This window comes from Mastigoproctus giganteus, chromosome 3 (assembly GCF_048544385.1).
Source record: "Mastigoproctus giganteus isolate SK-2022 chromosome 3, ASM4854438v1, whole genome shotgun sequence".
Taxonomy (NCBI): Eukaryota; Metazoa; Arthropoda; class Arachnida; order Uropygi; family Thelyphonidae; genus Mastigoproctus; species Mastigoproctus giganteus.
Genome location: NC_143577.1, coordinates 194,181,349 through 194,199,159, shown reverse-complemented (window position 1 = coordinate 194,199,159; position 17,811 = coordinate 194,181,349). Strand labels below are relative to the sequence as shown.

Sequence of the window (17,811 nt, the reverse complement as noted above, 5' to 3'; positions counted from 1 at the left end):
TTAATATTTCATAAATTCTGTTAGTATTTATTCCTAATATTAATACAGTGGAGCTCCCGCTATAGAAAAGCTTCTTTGGTATATCTAAAATTCAAATAATAATAAATTGGCTTTGATGATTTTGTTTCAGAATTTCAGAATAGAATGAATGAAAATCTCCAGTATCAAAACTTGTTTATTCCGAAACCAGTTCGGAAATGGTTTTAGAATAAACAAGTTTGTCAAAGGTGTATTATCTATCCCATCAATTTGCAATCGTTTTATCTGAAACCGAAAGAAGGTTCCAACGCTGTGATCACGTGGAACTTATTACACCTTTTGTTAGATTTCTTTACAAACACTTCCGTGATCTCAAGGAAATCACAAATTAAGATATTTTAAGAATAAGCAGCACAAAGTACCACACAGAAAGTGCATCATTATCTGTATTCATAAATTTTCTGCCTTTTGTAAAAGGCTACAAGGGGAGTTCAATCATTAGCTCGCTATACAACTCAAATTCTTAGACTACAGACACGTGGCTTCAGTTACACAAGAAAGAACCCAGCACTGTTACAATTGGAAGCTTTTTTTGTTTTAAATCTTCGATGACAATTGGTTAGTTAACTAAATATCTTTGAATTTCCCATAACAGAATTATAAACAAACTTCAATTCCAGGGATAGGAGCCATCTGTCCAATCACTGGAATTATTATATCTGAAAACTAAATTGTGAATATCTATGAAAAGGTTTAACTCCATTCTGCCAATTCTATCAAAAGGGTAAACATGGAAACCACTTTCATCTATATGATAGTCGCAGTTCATGAATATTGTAGTAATGCATGTTTGGCAGTTTCAGAGAAATGATGCGACACAGAGCCAAATAACGAGTACTTATCTTCTTCCACTGTAAGCATCGTTCGTTTAACTTCAAGCTAGATGGCGCTGTAGATTTCTCTCTCTCTCTCTCTTTCTCTCTCTCTCTCTCAGACTGTCTCTGCGATTACCAGAGTGGCTAGGGTCGTTGGTTTTTCGCTGCGGAAAAAGTCTGGGTTCAATTTACATGGAAAGAACTTTACTAGCATTTTTATTCGCGCTTTGTTTTTTGCTCAAAACACTTTAGTCAGCTTCGGGCCGTGGTTACATCATATGTTCTTCTAGAAGGAAAAGATGGCTCAATTTTCAGGCATAATATACGCCACCTCATAGTTTTAAATGTTCAGACATTATTTCGAAATCTCTCTGACAATAGGCCGACCGCAAAGTGTAATTAGTAATATGAGAACCCGCATTCTTCTATTTTTCATGTAAATGCACGTTCATTAATCGTTGAAGAGATAAAAGGGTAGTTGAGTAGTTTTCAGTGCTTTGAAAGTCTTTCGGCGGTAACCACTTAGTGTCATTATTTTTTTTAAGTATTTGGACATAGATAATTGTCTTAACATTATTCTTTCTTAGTGACACTCTAGATACACTCAGTAGGCATACCCACCATTAAAAAATTAAAAAAGTTAGGCAATATAAGCATTGTGTTACATTTCGTTTTCTTAAATTTTGTATATTTCTTACTTTTGGTGTCCAGTGCCACAAATGTTTTAACAAAACCTTCCATCTCACGTAATAATGAGTCAAAGTTTGATCTCAGATCTGACCTATTATAAGTCAAAGGTGAACCTCAGATCTGGACCTAATATGAGGTAAAACTTTGACCTAAGAACTTCGGTAATCTTGTTCTACATAAAGCATAGTACCCAACAGCCATTATCTAACCCCTTTGAATTGCTTTGAAATGTTCCAAGCTGACATATAATAAAATTTCCTGCTGAAGTTCTTAATAAATGTATTATATCATTCCTCTCCAATTTTACTAAAAAATACAAATCACTAAATCAATCCAGAATGATGTTAGAAAATCACAAGGACCCTAACACAACATCTTCAGGTTTTTCCAGGCTGCGTGTTAGGAGATTGGATGATCTTTGATTCAAATATCACAGATTTTCTTTCTTTTTATTTAATTATTTATTTGTTTTCGCGGTTAGCGTAGTGATTAAGTCTCCGTCCTCCCCACATTGGGTGGAAAAGCTCGAATACTGCCAATGACGCGAGAAACCTTTATGGGCTTCCTTATTATGGTCTCAAACGAGGATAGAAAGGTTCCCTCCCTAGAAACTCAGGTTTTTTACGTCCAACAAAACAAGCAAACAGACCAGAGGGCACACGAAATTTACATATATAATACACACGGATAGATGAGGTAATTCTCGAGTCTTCCTAATACTTTTTTTATATTACAGTAACTCATCTCAAAGCGGAGTTCGCTCCACAAGAAAAGAAAGCCATTACAATCCCACAAACCAACTTCCGAAATTCCAGCAACCCTGTGATCTAAGATATAAGATGTTAAATAACAAACAACCTACTTTCATTCGTAATATGGCAGCACAACAGTAATTTTCTCAATGCCATTTTGCTTCGAAATTTAGGGTCACTTTATACTATGGTGTTATGACTTTCATAATGTAGTAAGAACATAATGAAAGGTTCCGTTGCTCATTTCTTTTTCTACATTCATGTCTCACCTTATGCATATTCGATGACTATGCATAAGTCCTCTATTCTCGAAAAGGTTGTATTATTGCAGAAGAAACAAATTGCTCACATTTCATTCATATCGGAGCAGGTGGCTTTTAAGTACTTTGAACAATCCTTTATAAGGAAAGGAACTCCTTGAATAGCTGCTTAAAGCTTCTCTAAAATGACAGCTATATTCCTCACAGGCGAAACAATATACCTAATATAACTATTGCGTGACTTCAGTTAATATTACGTCTTAGTTTAGAATGAATAAGAAGGCGTTTACTTTTTAAAATGTATCCTAATTTTAGCAACGTAAGTGCAAAAAAGAACAGAATGAAATTTTGTTTATTATGGTATATAGGAAACGAGCAGTCTCAGTCCACTAACAGGTACACTGGTGTGCAAAATTTAAGGACCAGTCAGGTTTTCACCTAGAGCTTCTCATAGGAGTGGCCTGGATATGAGAAAAGCATACCAAAAGAACCTCGTGAGGTACAGAAATTATGAAGAGAACAACACCGACGCAACAACGGAAACAAAACGGAACAGAGGGACTTTATTCAAAAATGGCAACATAGCACTGGCTGCCATGATGCAGATGCATCACTGCCAAAGATGGAACAAAGGGAAGAGGTGGTCCTCAGTAGGAGATATGGCCACCCCTAATGTCGATGCAGGCTTTGCACCGCCTGTCCATACTTAGAACAATATTGTTGATAAGTTCTTGCAATAACGTCGTTCATTCCTCTGTCAGCGCCATCTTCAGCTGGTGAACATTTTCTGGTCGGTGTGAACGTGCCGCTATGCGTCTTCCCAGAGCGTCCCATATGTGTTCGATGGGATTTAGCTAGGCGGAACGGGCAGGCCAATCCATACGAACAATGTCCTCGCTTTCCAAAAGCATATCAACAGCTGCAGTGCATTGGGATGTGGCGTTATCATCCATAAACACGAACTCGGGGCCAATGGCACTTCGGAACAGACGCACATGGGGAAGGATTACCTCAGTACAGTAGCGTGCACCGGTTACAGTACCGACTTCCAGTATCTGGAGTTGTGTACGTCCATCCAAGATAACGCCTCCCAGACGAGAAAACCTCGACCGCCATATCGATTCCTTTCAGTGATGTTTGCGGGGTGATACCGTGTGCCAACCTCTCGCCAGATTAGATGACGTCCAGAATCGCTGCTGAGACTGAATCTACTCTCATCAGTAAAAATACGTTAAGTAAAGATTTTGTGGTTGTAACGTTTAGAAATAGTGTTGGTCCTTAATATTTGCACACCAGCATATTTTTCTAACGATGTCTCTTTTAGTGTTTGTAATTAACGTGTCATGCGTATAGGGGATGAAAATTTGGAATGAAACCTCGTGGCCAACACCAATCCTAGCCTCGTGGCTAGGATTGGTGTTCTTCCATACTGCTTAATCTAAAAAGAAAAAGTTCCTCCCCTTAAAGATGGAAACTTAACGTACATATTTCCAAACAAGGCAAGCAACACAGTTACTAACAGATAATCAATCTTGTTTCAATCTTGACGCAGACACCATCTTTATAAAAGCTACTCTAATCACAATTTTTAAACTGACTACAAAAACATTAGCAAATAAATTATTCATATTAAATACGATTAACGCTTTTAATGACTATAAATTTTTGACTATTATCACTTTTAGATTTTAAATAACCATTATGTAAATTGATACGGTTAATTTACATATATTTTCCTCATGACTGTTCTTGGGTCAATCCATAAAAATTCTCTGCAACTAAATATAGGAAAAAAACTACGATTTCAGAAATCATCACTTTGGCAAGTGGTCAAAAACTAATCATAGAATGACAGAAGTTTATAGCTTACTTTACAGTTTTCTTTATATTAATAACCAAAAAAGATTAATATTAAATTTAAGATTAAGTATTAAAATTACTGAGAAAATGGTTCACACCAACCATGCTTTCAAGAAAAGTGTGCGGTTTCTTATTTAAAGAAATTGAATGGAATTTCTATTAGAGATTAAAGACAGAAAAAAGTTTCGCACAGAAACTCAAAAGTTTTTTTTTTCCTTTAGCTATAAATAACCACACTGCAATAGGCTCTTGCCTCGCTACTTTTGTAATCCCATATTAAGACTTTTCTTAGAAAGTGTCCCGAGAATCTACTCATCTGAAAAGGTCAAAATCAGCAGTGAAATGTTAAAAAACGATAAATGTTTGTACTCCTAAAAATGTTTGAGAGTACAAATATTTCCTTTAATTTCCACCTAAGTCTGCTTATATTTATTCTAGTTAATGTCCCGGGATGTCCACTAATGTTAGGACATCTCAGCCAACGTTAACGTACCGGTAACCAGTTACCAATCCCGTCAGAGACTGATGGAATTTCTAAAGGCCTCTTCAATCGGGACTGTAATTAGATGTAATTTTGTACAGATATAATACACAATGGCACGATATGGCCTACGTTGTTGATGCACATGTAAACCACCAATAACAGCATTACATCGAAAACGTTCGAATGTCAAATAACGTATCCCAGGAGTGAAAAACTTCTATGGTGTACTCAAGAAGTGTTCAATCCATGGGTAATTGTGAGGTAGGATTTCTGTAGCAGTTTTTAGGGTGGAGGAAGCATAAAGGAAATAAATTGAACTATTGACTAATTCTAAGAAGATTTTAAATGTTTATATACCTAATTTTGAAAAACACAAGAGCAACTGGTTGGAATTTATATTGAGGTACCAATAGCAGGAACTACGTGCTATAGAATTGGAGTTAGGCCAGCAACATCTCCAAGAATCATGCTTTTAAAATTAGGTATCGACCTCAATTTTCCTTCTTGGGTAGTTCCCGAATATCTGAAAGGTACTTTAATTTTTATATAGAGCCATCTCTAGATTAAAATTGAGCTAGATCAGAAGTCTTCCGAGGTCCAACAAAACATATACTAAAAACTTGATGCCGATCTAACCTTTCTTTCTCGAATAATGTCCAAAACATATTTTCATTTCTATGGGAGTGAAGAAAATTGGGGACTGTGGAATCGTAGCTGGATTTGAAACCTGTCCGGTTCTGTCTACACCGAGGGGAATCCATAACTGAACCCCGAAACTCAGGTTTTTGGTCCATCAAACACGGAAAATTGACCTTAGAACACACGAAATTTACAGACATAGTGGACATAGTGTTATTGTTATGCGGTTCCCGTGGTTTCCCACAAATCCGCGTTAAGTACTCTGTTAACATAGCAAAGCCAGTCAGTGTGGGTTATGTGTAAGTATTGTGTTGTTTGACTGGCCTCTTCGTTACTGGGAGGCACGATCACCAGGAAGGAGCCTCCCAGCATCCGTCCACTGGCACGAGGAGCCGGACCAGGGAGTAAAAGACATCTGACGGGCCGTCGTTGTTGTTGTTGTTATTTGGTTTTTAGGAGCATTAGCAACTAAGGCCATATTGCTCCGGGATATGCGGTGGTCATTCCCTGACCTTTCCGCATCCTCCGTATTTGGTGGCTCACGGGCTCGAACCCCGGTCTAATCAACAAGCATGTGCTACGCACTGCTGCTCCTTCCCACCTGGCTACGGAGGCGCCTGACGGGCCGTCCACACTCCTGCAGGAGCGAGAATAGGGGAGGACCAAAGAAAGAGCAGACAAGAGATAGGAAAGTGGAAGAAGGGAAGATAGCGGGGGATGACAGAGCGTAGGCATCCTCCCAGGCGAAAAGGATCAGGAAGAGTGCTAGGTGCCGTTGTGGGAGTCCTGGAGAAGGACTGTGGGTAAGAAGAAGAGAACAGGTAAAGTTAAAATTAAAGAGTCCAGGATCGTCACAATGGAGAATCACGGAGCGGGGTCGGCAGGGCTAGCCTCAATTTTCAATTTCATGACTGGAAGTTTCCGGTGCTGGGTATCAGTTGCTGTGTGGAGGAGGTTATCCAGGAGTAGTGTTCGGGAGTTGCAGGTGATGCCAGCGACGACGAAAGACCTCGTTGACATAATACACGGAGGAATATGGCCTTAGTCGCTAATACTCCTAAAACCCTACAACAACAACAACAACAACAACAACAACAACAACAACAACAACAACAATTTGCTTCTCACTCTCTCCATATACGCGACAGTGGCTCAATAACGGTGGTGATTGTGCTGGCTATGGAACATGATTAGTCCCAGTTTCATGCACCTCAAACCAAAATCGGACACGTCAACTGTGTGTATTGTCGTATTATCATCTTGAAGCATGGCATCGTTTGTGGGAAGCAATGTTTGCACCATAGAATTAACCTGGTCACTCAGAATATCAAGGTAATCAGTTGCTATAATTTGCTCATTCAGCATGATGAAAGAATACCAAGATAATGCTGACCAAACTATTGTTGATCCTCCTCCATGTTTACCGGTTGGCCCAAGATAGTCAAGATTATGTGCTTCATTTTGCATTCGACAGACTTAAACTCTCTCTGATGTTTGATAAAGTGCGAAAGATGATTCGTCTGAAAATATGATTCCAATCATAAAAACATGTTTCCAACTATCGAGTGTCCAGTTTTTGTGCTCCTTGCACTATTTCATCCTTTTCTAGCATTAATTCAGTGACACGTAGTATGGAAATAGTGGCTCTACCATAAATTTCAGCTTATGAAATTCTCGCCAAACTCTTTTGCTAAAACTGGATTGCTGAAATTCGCATTAAATAGTGCTCTTATTTTTGAGTTAGTAGTTTTGTTTTTCAGGCTACAATCCTTTTCAGTATCTGGCAGTCACTTTCAGACAGATTAGATTTTCTTCCACCATTCGTTCTATCGACTTTTTTTAACCCATACTTGATGAATACAGACATCACCTTCGATACAGTTTCTCTAGATACATTAAATGAATTAGCACTTTTAGACGCCGATGCCTCTGCTGAACGTACACCAACAATCTGATCTCTGTGCAATTAGCAATAGCATTAATAGAGGATGCAAGAACGCAAGCTTATACAACATCAGCCAAACAAAAAAAACAAAAACACTTCCCATTTCACACGTCCATTCGCTCCAAAAGTATGTCCAGTTCTTCGTTGACTTTAAGCTATCATCTTCCACTACGACAGATAGAAATTTGTTCCAGCAATCAACCACCCGCTGCCTCAAGGCAAACCCCCACATTTATTCGAAAACTCTTTCCTCAATTGGAATTCTTCCTCTTGCTAATTTGAGCAAGAGGAAGAATCCCATCAGCATTGAGCTTTCTTAAACCATTCAAGGCCTTATATACCTCAATCATATCACCTTGCAGGTGCTTATTCTCCAGACGCTGGAATTTGCAGAACTTAAACCTTTCTTGGTTAGCGCAATCCATTACTTACCTCACCAAACTCGTTGCCCTTCTCTGTACTCGTTCCAGCAGCTATACGTCCTTCTTAAATGAGGCCTCCAGACCTGTATGCAGAACTGAAGGTGTGGCCTGACCATTGCCTTATACAAAGGGATAATCACCTCCTTATCCCTGCTAGCAAGATTCCTGTATATCGTTGACAAGACACCATGAGCTCCTCTGGTAGCCTGTCTGTACTTAGAACATTCATATCTGACTGCGCAATTACCCCAAGGTCTCTTTCAGTCTCCACTACCCTGAGTGCAGTAATTGCACAGTTGTTGCACTACCCTGAGTGTAGTACTACACAGTTACTCTGGGGTTATTGCTAACTATATGCAATACTTTGCATTTGCCAATGTTAACTTCAGTTGACACGTCTCAGCCCATCTGCCCAACTTTTCTAGATTCTATTGCAGTAGCGTACTGGCATTACTGTCATTAGCAACCCTGCCAACCTTCGTATCGTCTGAAAACTTAGATATTAAGCTTGATCAATTCTTCATCAATATCATTGACAAATACAGAAAACAACAATGGGCCCAATGCCGAACTCTGGGGGTCTCTACTATTAACATTAGTCCACGATGAGCAGTGATCATTGATTGCCACGCTCTATCTTCTCCCACTCAACCACCCTTTTATCCATTGTAGCAACTTACCCTGAATATCATACTGCTCCAATTTGTACAGCACCCTTTTATGCGCAACAATATCAAAAGCTTTCCTGAAATCCAAATATATGATATCAAAATTATTTTTTGCATCCAGTTCCTTTCTGACCACATCATAGTATCCAATCATATTGTTCCGACAAGACTTCCCGTTAACAAACCCATGCTGTCACTGAAATATATAACTGCAGTCTTGTCTAGGTGATCCTGCAATTCTTCTTTAAGCAGTGACTACATTATTTTACCCGGAACAGAATTTAAACTAACAGGTCTGTAATTACTCCTGTCATCCTCTGATCTCCCTTTGTGAATTGGGCATACATTTGCACATCTCCAGTCCGTGGGGACCTTCCCTGAGTCCAAGGGTTTGCTTGCTTGCTTGCTTTGCCGCCTCCTTAATATAGCTGGATAGGTCCCATCCACCCCAGGTGTTTTTCTTATGTTTAACTTTATCAGTTTCTCATCCACCTTGCTCTCAGTTATTACAAAATCATTTAGCTCCCTGTTAGAGTTTGACATGCTTCTGTTCACTTGCCTACAGAATTCCGCATGTGTAAATGTAGATGCAAAATACTCATTCAGTTTGTCAGCTACCTGAGCAGATTCATCAACTATCGAACTATCGATATCAAGTGAACCAATCTTTTTCATCCACTTCCTTCTAGAGTTTACATAAGAAAAGTTTTTGCTGTTTTTCTTTACATCCTTTGCCAAAGATTTCTCGCTATCTGCCTTCGCTTGCCCAACCTCCTTTGTGATTAGATTACAGACTAGCTTACACTGAAAGGACAGAATTCATGGGACACCTGGTGGTATCCCATGAATTCTCTCACTCACTAGTGGACGAACCCACCGCTTCGCAGATATATAGATACACTGCATCACTGCATTCACGTGGACGGTAATTCGATGTCAGTATGGATAAACGTCGTGAGGTAACCGACTTTGAAAGTGGGATGATAGAGGGTGCCCGATGCATAGTTCTCTCAATTGTGGAGGTGGTACAGAAATTGCACTATCTCCTTTTGACAGTATTAAAATGGTATCGGGAATACGCCATTTCCGGAATAACATATAATCATGGACAGCACTGTGGGCGTGGAAAGTTGGTGGATGAACGTGGTCGTGTGATCGTCGACGTCTGTCTTGCATTGTATCAGCCAACCGCAGCGCTACAGTGGAACAAATCACCGCCGACTTCAATGAGGGTGGTGCCAGAAATATCTGCACCAAGACCATCAGGCGATCATTAGCCGCAATAGATTATGGGAGCCGCCGACCCACCAGAATTCCATTGCTAACACCGCGAGACAGGACTCTATGTCTCAACTATGCGAAAGAACATCGGCACTGGACCTTGGATGATTGGAAATGGTTCTCCTGGTCCGATGAGTCCCATTTCCAGTTATTTAGAGCGGACGGGAGGGTGCGTATCTGGCGGAAACCGCACGAAGCTAAGCACCCTAAGAACCTAATTCATGTCAACAAGGATTTTGGTTCAGGCAAGTGGACGGTCGTTAATAATCTGGGGGCGTGTTCAATAGCACATGTCGGGACCTCTGGTACGTGTAGACGCATCTCTGAACGTTCCAGGTTACATTTGTCCATCCTTGAAGACCATTTGCATCCTTTCGTAGTCGTCGTGCACTCACAGGACAATGGACTCTTCCAGCAGGATAATGCTTCTCCTCCACAAACAGAGCCGTGTTGACTAGAACATAGTTTGAAGAGCATTTCGCAGATTTTTACCACCATGGAATGGCTTCCCCGTTCACCGGGCATGAACCATGTGGAGCATCTTTGGGACGCTGTGGAAAGGTCCGTTCGAGCTTTGGATCCTCCGTCCATGCTTGCTGCACCTCATGGACAGCGATGCAGCAGCAAGCTTGGATGGAAATACCTCTGGAGAACTTTCGTGAACTAGTGGACTCAATGCCTCGCCGTGTGACTGCCCTTATCCGGAAGAAAGGTGTCCTATCCGTTACTAGGTAGGTATCCCATGATTTCTGCCCACTCAGTGTCTACCAAAGGCTTCTGCGTCACCTGATAATTTATACGCATCCCACGCATTTTTATTCTCTGAAACTGGGTGCACTTCCTTAGATGTGTTTCTTAATGAATACAGACATCACTTATCCTATCTGTCATTTCTGTACACATTGTACTCCCCAAATTCAAATTCTTGGCATTCCTTATATTCGTATGCCACGACGTCTCATACCTAACACAACCCATGTATTTATTTGTTCCACGATGACTCCCAGCAGCAATTCAGATTGGTCGATCATTTTCTCATGTACTTTTTATATCACAACTAAATTAACATCAGTTTTTCTCGTCTTTCCTTCAGAGTACTACTACATGCAAGAAAAAAAATTTGCCACTGCATATAAATACGTTATAGAGCTATTACAAAAACTATTTCATATCAAGTATTTCTATTATTTTGTCAACCCTAGTATGTATTAACAAATATTTGTGGATGAGCAGAGACTGGGATGACTATGGAATTGGAATTAACTTTCGATGGTATTTCTTCTTCTTCTTCCTCTCCTACTATCACTTCCTTCTACCTTTATGCTTTCCTAGGTGAGTTTTCATCCCATACCCTTTTGCAAATGGTGCCGTGTGGGTGGTGGTATCCGCAGAATATAAGTAACAATTCTCCATTTGGTGAAACATTGCTTTTTCGAAGTAGTGCAATATTATGGCAAATCGTTGTGAAGGTATTCACAATATGAGAGATAACTAAAACGATGCCAATTCATCTACCTTGGTAGTCTTCGCTTTCAGTTCATTAATCTTCAGTTAATGGACAGAAAAATTGTTTCTTTCCTCAGCACAACTAACATATGGTTTTGAAGCAGTTATTTATGCATGAAATTTGTGACTGAAATCGGTTTGTAAATACAAATATGCGCCCTTCTTTCAACTCTTTTTTAGCCCTCGAACTAGAAAAAAAATGTTTCAACCAATCTGAAGTTAGGAGAAACTCGAATGGTTATAGAAATCAGAGAGAAAGAAAGAGAGAGAAATCCCAATACTTTACTGTACATTATTCTAGTGGTCGTTGACCGCCTCCACCTGTTGAAAGAAGTAGAGAAGACTAATTAGGGTCGTCATCGGATCTTCCGTGGGCGTATTTGGTGTTATCATCATGATAAATATCCCATGGTGTTAGGCAATGCAATCGGCTTCCTTCTCATCACTGTAGAAGTATTTTGGGTCTCTCTTTCCCTCCCTCCACGCCAACGCAAGACCTATTTGTTTCTCGGGTCTTCATCTCCTCCAGGAATTCATGCTTATCTCGAAAAATGCAGACTTGCTGCCTGCTTCTTCTACAATATCATTTTAATCCGCTTCGTTTGGTACATGCACTGCTGTTATTTAAATACCGGTAATGAGAGTATTATGTGAGACATATGTTTCCTCTTAAAACGCTCTAGATAAGACACGTGCTACAGTGTTGTGTTTCGAGAGATAACTAAATCGAAAAAAAATCTCTGGTAAGAATGAAGAAAAAGATGAAAAAGATAATAGAAATGGAGATGAAGAAACAGAAGATAAAGATGATGTAAATGAGGATGAGGATGAGGAAGATGATGGAGGTGGAGATGAATAACATGAAGATGATGTAGATCTAGGGTGTCAAACTGGTGGCCCGCGATGCCCAAAAATAAAATGTTAAAGTAAACAATTAAAAAGTACCTATTTATAATTCTAGAAATATAAGGATTAAAAAACCTCTGTAATAAATATAAAAAATAATCATTTTAATTGATAATAATTAAAAACAAGACTGGATCGATGGAGCCTTGATTAGAAAGAACTAAAAATATAAATAGTAATTTCAAATGAATGAAATAAGCTATCTGTTAGGAAAACGTTCAAAATCGTTCACGGATGGTTCGGTGAACGATTTTGAACGTTAATTAAAGAATGTATGATAAAAGCAGCTGAAATCGTCTGTCCTGAAAAAGTGCAATCATTTCGCGATATTTCATTATCCAGAAATAAAGTGGTAGAGGTAATTAGCGAAATGGCAGATAACATCAGTTCACAACTACAGGATATATCTACAGAAGTCTTGTTCTTTTCAATTGCGATTGATGGAAGTACAGATATACGAGATGTTGCTCAAGTTGCTGTATTTTTTCGTGGTTGCGATAATAACGTGAGGATCACCGAAGAATTGTTGGAAGTTATCCCTCTTCTTGGAACTACGACTGGCGAAGATATTTTTGCTGCTGTGTGGAGCATTTTAGAAAAGTGTAAGCTTCCACTTGACAGACTTGTGCCTGTAACAACCGACGGTGCTAAATCAATGAGAGGTGAAAATCGAGGATTTGTGTCAAAATTGATTAGAAAATTACAAATTGAAAAACTAGTAGGGGGTAAACGCTGGCAAGTTTCCGGAAAAACAAATTAATTATTTTCATAAATATATTGAATATTTAATTTTTAAATAAAAATAATAATATAACAATTATATATACTAAAACCAAAGGAGCGCAAGGCAGCCAAAGTAACACACCTCTATTAGTTACAATTTATTAGGAAAGGTTTCGGAAATTGTTATTGTTACAAAATCCATCTTCAGTCTTTGTAGCAATTTTCGAAACGTTTCCTAATAAATTGTAACTAATAGAGGTGTGTTACTTTGGCTGCCTTGCGCTCCTTTGGTTACCAGTTCATCAACGGCCACTTTACTCCCATTTCTTCACTGTACGTAAAAAAAAAGTAAATTGCAGCCATTATCAACCCACTGCAGGATGGAAGCCTCCTCAACAATTCATGATGAGGGAAATGGACCATAAACTGCCACGCTGGTCCAGTGCGGGTTGGCAGATTGACCGTATTTAGCAGTCAGGGGCTTGAACCCCTGTCTACTCAAAGAGCGTGTGCCGCTGCACTCCCGCTCCTGACCACTCGGCTACGGAGGCCTACGTACTAAATTCTAAATTACTTGTATTCTGTAGATCTGAATAAAAATTTAAATGTTAATTACATATGAGTTTTAATTATCCCTATTATGCTAATGAATCCTGAATCAATATATAATATTTAAGAAAATTTTATGCGGCCCGCGAAAATCATTCCATCACACAAAATGGCCCGCGACAGAAATTAGTTTGATACACCTGATGTAGGTAATGTGAAGATGAAGATGATGGGAACAATGATGAAAATGAAGAATGCGATGAAGTTGAAGACGTAGATTAAAATCAAGAATATGATGGAAAAAAGAAGATGATGTGAACGATGACGAAGATTATGAGAATGATGACGAAGATTATGAGAACGATGACGAAGATGAAGAATATGATGAAGTTGAAGAAGATGAAGAGATGATGATGTAAATGAAAATGAAGAATATGATGGATGAAGAAGATGATGATATAGATGAACATGAAGAAGATCATGATATAGATGAACATGAAGAAGTTGATCGAGATGAAAATGAAGAACTCTATGGACTTCTTGGTTTTTGCGTGGATTTCATATGACGAAATTTGATGAAACAAGAAGTCTGCACTGTTTAGATTAGTGCTATGTTCACACAATCCACTTTGCATCTGTTATGTCATCTTACACATCTCGAAAAACTGGGAAAAAAGTGAAAAAAGACAAACACTGTTCTTCCTATCATTGACAGGAAACCAAATTTCAGACCATTCCTTTATATCTATGAAGTCGTCATCAATCGAAAGCAGTTGTTTTCATGAAAATTGTAAAAAAAAAAATTCAACAGAATAAAAAATAAAATAAGAGAAATTTAATTTTAAATAATTTGCAGCTTTATTTCTATGATTTTGAACAAGTATAATAATATCGATAAAATAATGTAATGAGGAACAATACAAGTACTATTAAAATCACAATTGTTCAAGACAAAATGGTGAAAATTAAAAAAAGGAAATAAAAATAGGGCCAAAAAACCATTCTTTTTGAAGAAATTCCTGTTTTATAAATGTGTAAAATATCTGTCGAATACTGATGCCACAATGAGTTCCTGTGTTCATTTATTTATCGTTTTTTTTTTAATGTTTCTTATCAATTTAAACTTGTGAAAAAAAAGTTCATACATTCAGTGTCAGAAAAATTGTCTCACTCAAAGCGAGTTGGAGAAAATGTTAGAAAATTCGAATTTCAGCACATCGTGATGATATACGCCTGAAATAAATCGATTTTTTTAATAGTATGCGCATACCAAAAGCAGTCATGTGCAACGATTTTGGAACCAGCGAATTAATAGATATCTGAACTTCATAATATGAAGTTCAGATATCTATTAATTCTTAGATTTCTAGATTCATTCATAGAAAGCCATATGAAAAAGAATTTTCTAGAATAGCAGTACAATTAGTAGTGCATTTTATGTTTAATTTATTCTGACCAATCGTGCACTGTTTGTTCCAAGAATATAGCAAATGTTTAGCAACTATATTATGTCATTTTGAAGAGAGGGTCAACAGATGAAAAGCTGTTTCAGAATTTTCGATTTCACGCTTTTCTGATTTCAAACAATTTCAAATTATTATTCTATCGTGTTAACCAAAACAAGTGATAATAAAATTCCACGCAGACAGAAATCACTACCATAATAAAACATCATCTAACGAAATCTCTGGAAAACACCGTTTCCATATTAATTTTTCAGCAGAAGAGAATGTGATGAAAATAATAAAAGTAAGCGAGTTGTTCCTCTTTAAATTGCTTTTCTTCTTTCATCCCTGTCATGATGACGCGTAGGAAAGATGTAAAAATGTCCCTTCTCTGTTTGTCTCTCTCTCTCAAATAATTTGAATTCAATCTACGTGTTTGTGTATACCCATCAATATTCCGATAACAGTGATTTGCAGTGCATGCAACGGATGGCTACGTTATTGGAAAAAAACACACCGGAATATTTGGAAAAAAAGATAAGATAATGTCAAAATATCTTTATAAGATCGTCTGAACTCGGCGTAGTCGGACCTAGGAAGACTCCTAATCTCGTGCACTTTCTACCAATGCAAATACGTCAATATCCCCGTGACCTCGTTTCGCTCCAACCTGTTTACTAACGCCACATCAAATAGAAATCTCTTCGACGAGCAGGACAGAAGCAACAGCAGAAGCAGAAGAGGGGTTACCTGAAGCCAGAGGCAGTGGGGGAAAATATAAATAGCAAACAGGAGTTAGGAGGATTAGTGCTGTGGATGGGAAACGCAGGTGTGGAAGAAAGAAATAAATTCGGAGAAAAAACAACGATAAATATAAAAGAATAATATAGATGTGGAGGATAAGGAACATGGATACAAAATGAATTTATCTAGATCGGTAATACTTTTTTCTTTCAAGATGAAATTTATCTTGCTTTTCTTTTGATTATGTGTATAATAAGAACATTATTTAAATTAAACTATCCCCGTTCATCCTTCTCCCCATCGTTATGTAATGAAATCTTTAACTTTTGAAATCTTCTTTTGAGCATAATCCAGTTAACTTTGCTAAATCAGCATTAAGGAAATTTATTTAAACTGCAATAAAAACAGCAAACATAGCAGTAAAAAAACTGTAAACAGCAATGTGATGTGCATTTTTCTATACAGAAATCATCATTACTACAGGACATTTTCCATTACCTTGTTTACATGCGCAATGGAACGGAAAAAAGGCCGTGTAACACGATGCTTCTTTCTATCTTGTAAACATCCACAATGGAGGAAATTTGTGTTGTGTTTTCCCTGCCCTGACTACGTTATTTCTCGATTAAAACAACGCTTGTTCAGAAGCAAGATTAAACAAAATCTTCGTTTTCAAAACAAAATTGCGGTATCATCTCTTATGGGCTTAATAACATCACTTAATATTAAGGAGGGTATTTTATACATATTTATGGGGTTTTGTCACTGTCTCCATTCCTTCCATTTGGCTCTCAGTTCGTTATTGAGCACTTTTTGAATGATTTGGAACTGACAGCCAAAAGAACACATCCTAATTAAAATAGATAGAATGTCCACCAGATGGTTATTGTTGTCTTTAAAACGCATTTAGATCCCAATGAGTTTTAAATGTTTTAATTCAGTGTCCCAATACTTGCTGGAAGGTAGTATAGTTGGCATCGTACATTGTGATCAGAAATATGAGAATAAAGGTCGCTGATGATGGATAATAATATCTGTCAACAAGGTTTAGTAACATAAAAGCAAATTAACTTCGTTCATTTTGTTATGTAAATTCCAGTATGAACATACAAAGTTTACAGCTCCAGTTTTGAAAATATATATATGTATAATAAATAATTTATTGTGTAATGTGTAAGGAATACTTTTATTGGATAAAATATTAGGAATTTAGATAATACACTGAGTAATTTTGAAACTTACTTGGTAAAAATCGATTTAATTCCATTTATCCAAAAGAAAAAATTTCATTCCATTTATCCAAAAGACGAGCTTGAATAGAGCTTATTTTGTTCAACTAAAAAACAAGGAGATTAACGGATTTCTTGCTTACGTATCTTGCGTGGGAAGACAAGTCTCTCGGGTCATGGTACATCTATGAAACCACCCAGTGATCTAGAGAAATTACTTAACTTTGTTACTCGTTCTGAGTAGCCTTCTGGAAATGTTCGCAGTTTACAGATATTACATAAGGCGCAAAATGGTTTAAGTTGCTTATGCGCCTAAAATCCAACAGCAACCAACAACTTGGAACTGTTGATTCCACGTACTAATCAGAAAACCCATGTTTGCCGGGGTACATCTCCTCCATCTTCTTCTATAGTGATGTAATTAAGAATTTAATAAACATAAACTACATTTAAGTGAGCCAAGATTTAATTCCTAATTTTGTACTCAAATTTTAAAGTTCCTACATACTTAGCAGCTACTTCTCCCCTTGTGGAATCATAGGTGGTTGTAGGGTAACATTGCTATTCCAGCAAATTAAATGATTGCTTATCCTTTGTACAAAAACTGTCATATTGGGGCCACCTGAGAATAACCTCATCTGGCCATGGGTATTATGTCCATAAACTGCGTGTGTTCTCTGGTCGGCTGATTTGCTAGAAAAAAACCCAGAGTTTTCGAAGGGGGGGATTGCAAATGCTTTTGTTCTCATGACATTTGCTTTCAGTAAAGTAATATTTAATATCGTTGAGTAATAAACTCTGTCTGGGAATACTACTCGCTCTGTCCAGAAATGATCCACCGATGGATTATCCCC

General features: G+C 37.9%; 1 protein-coding gene across 1 annotated transcript; it reads left to right on the top strand.

Moving 5' to 3' along the window:
- Positions 1-12,541: 12,541 nt before the first annotated feature.
- Positions 12,542-13,958, top strand: LOC150088536 (general transcription factor II-I repeat domain-containing protein 2-like). The gene is made up of 2 exons (XM_090370222.1): positions 12,542-12,992; positions 13,846-13,958. Exons 1-2 carry the CDS (start codon positions 12,542-12,544, stop codon positions 13,956-13,958), a joined length of 564 nt encoding a protein of 187 aa, XP_090226348.1.
- The last annotated feature ends 3,853 nt before the right edge of the window (positions 13,959-17,811 follow it).

Bases quoted from the DNA above. Each gene is read 5' to 3' on its own strand.
- LOC150088536 (XM_090370222.1), top strand. From the start codon at position 12,542: ATGATAAAAGCAGCTGAAATCGTCTGTCCTGAAAAAGTGCAATCATTT. The intron at 12,993-13,845 runs GTAAACGCTGGC...GATGGAAAAAAG, and splicing joins AATTGAAAAACTAGTAGGGG to AAGATGATGTGAACGATGAC.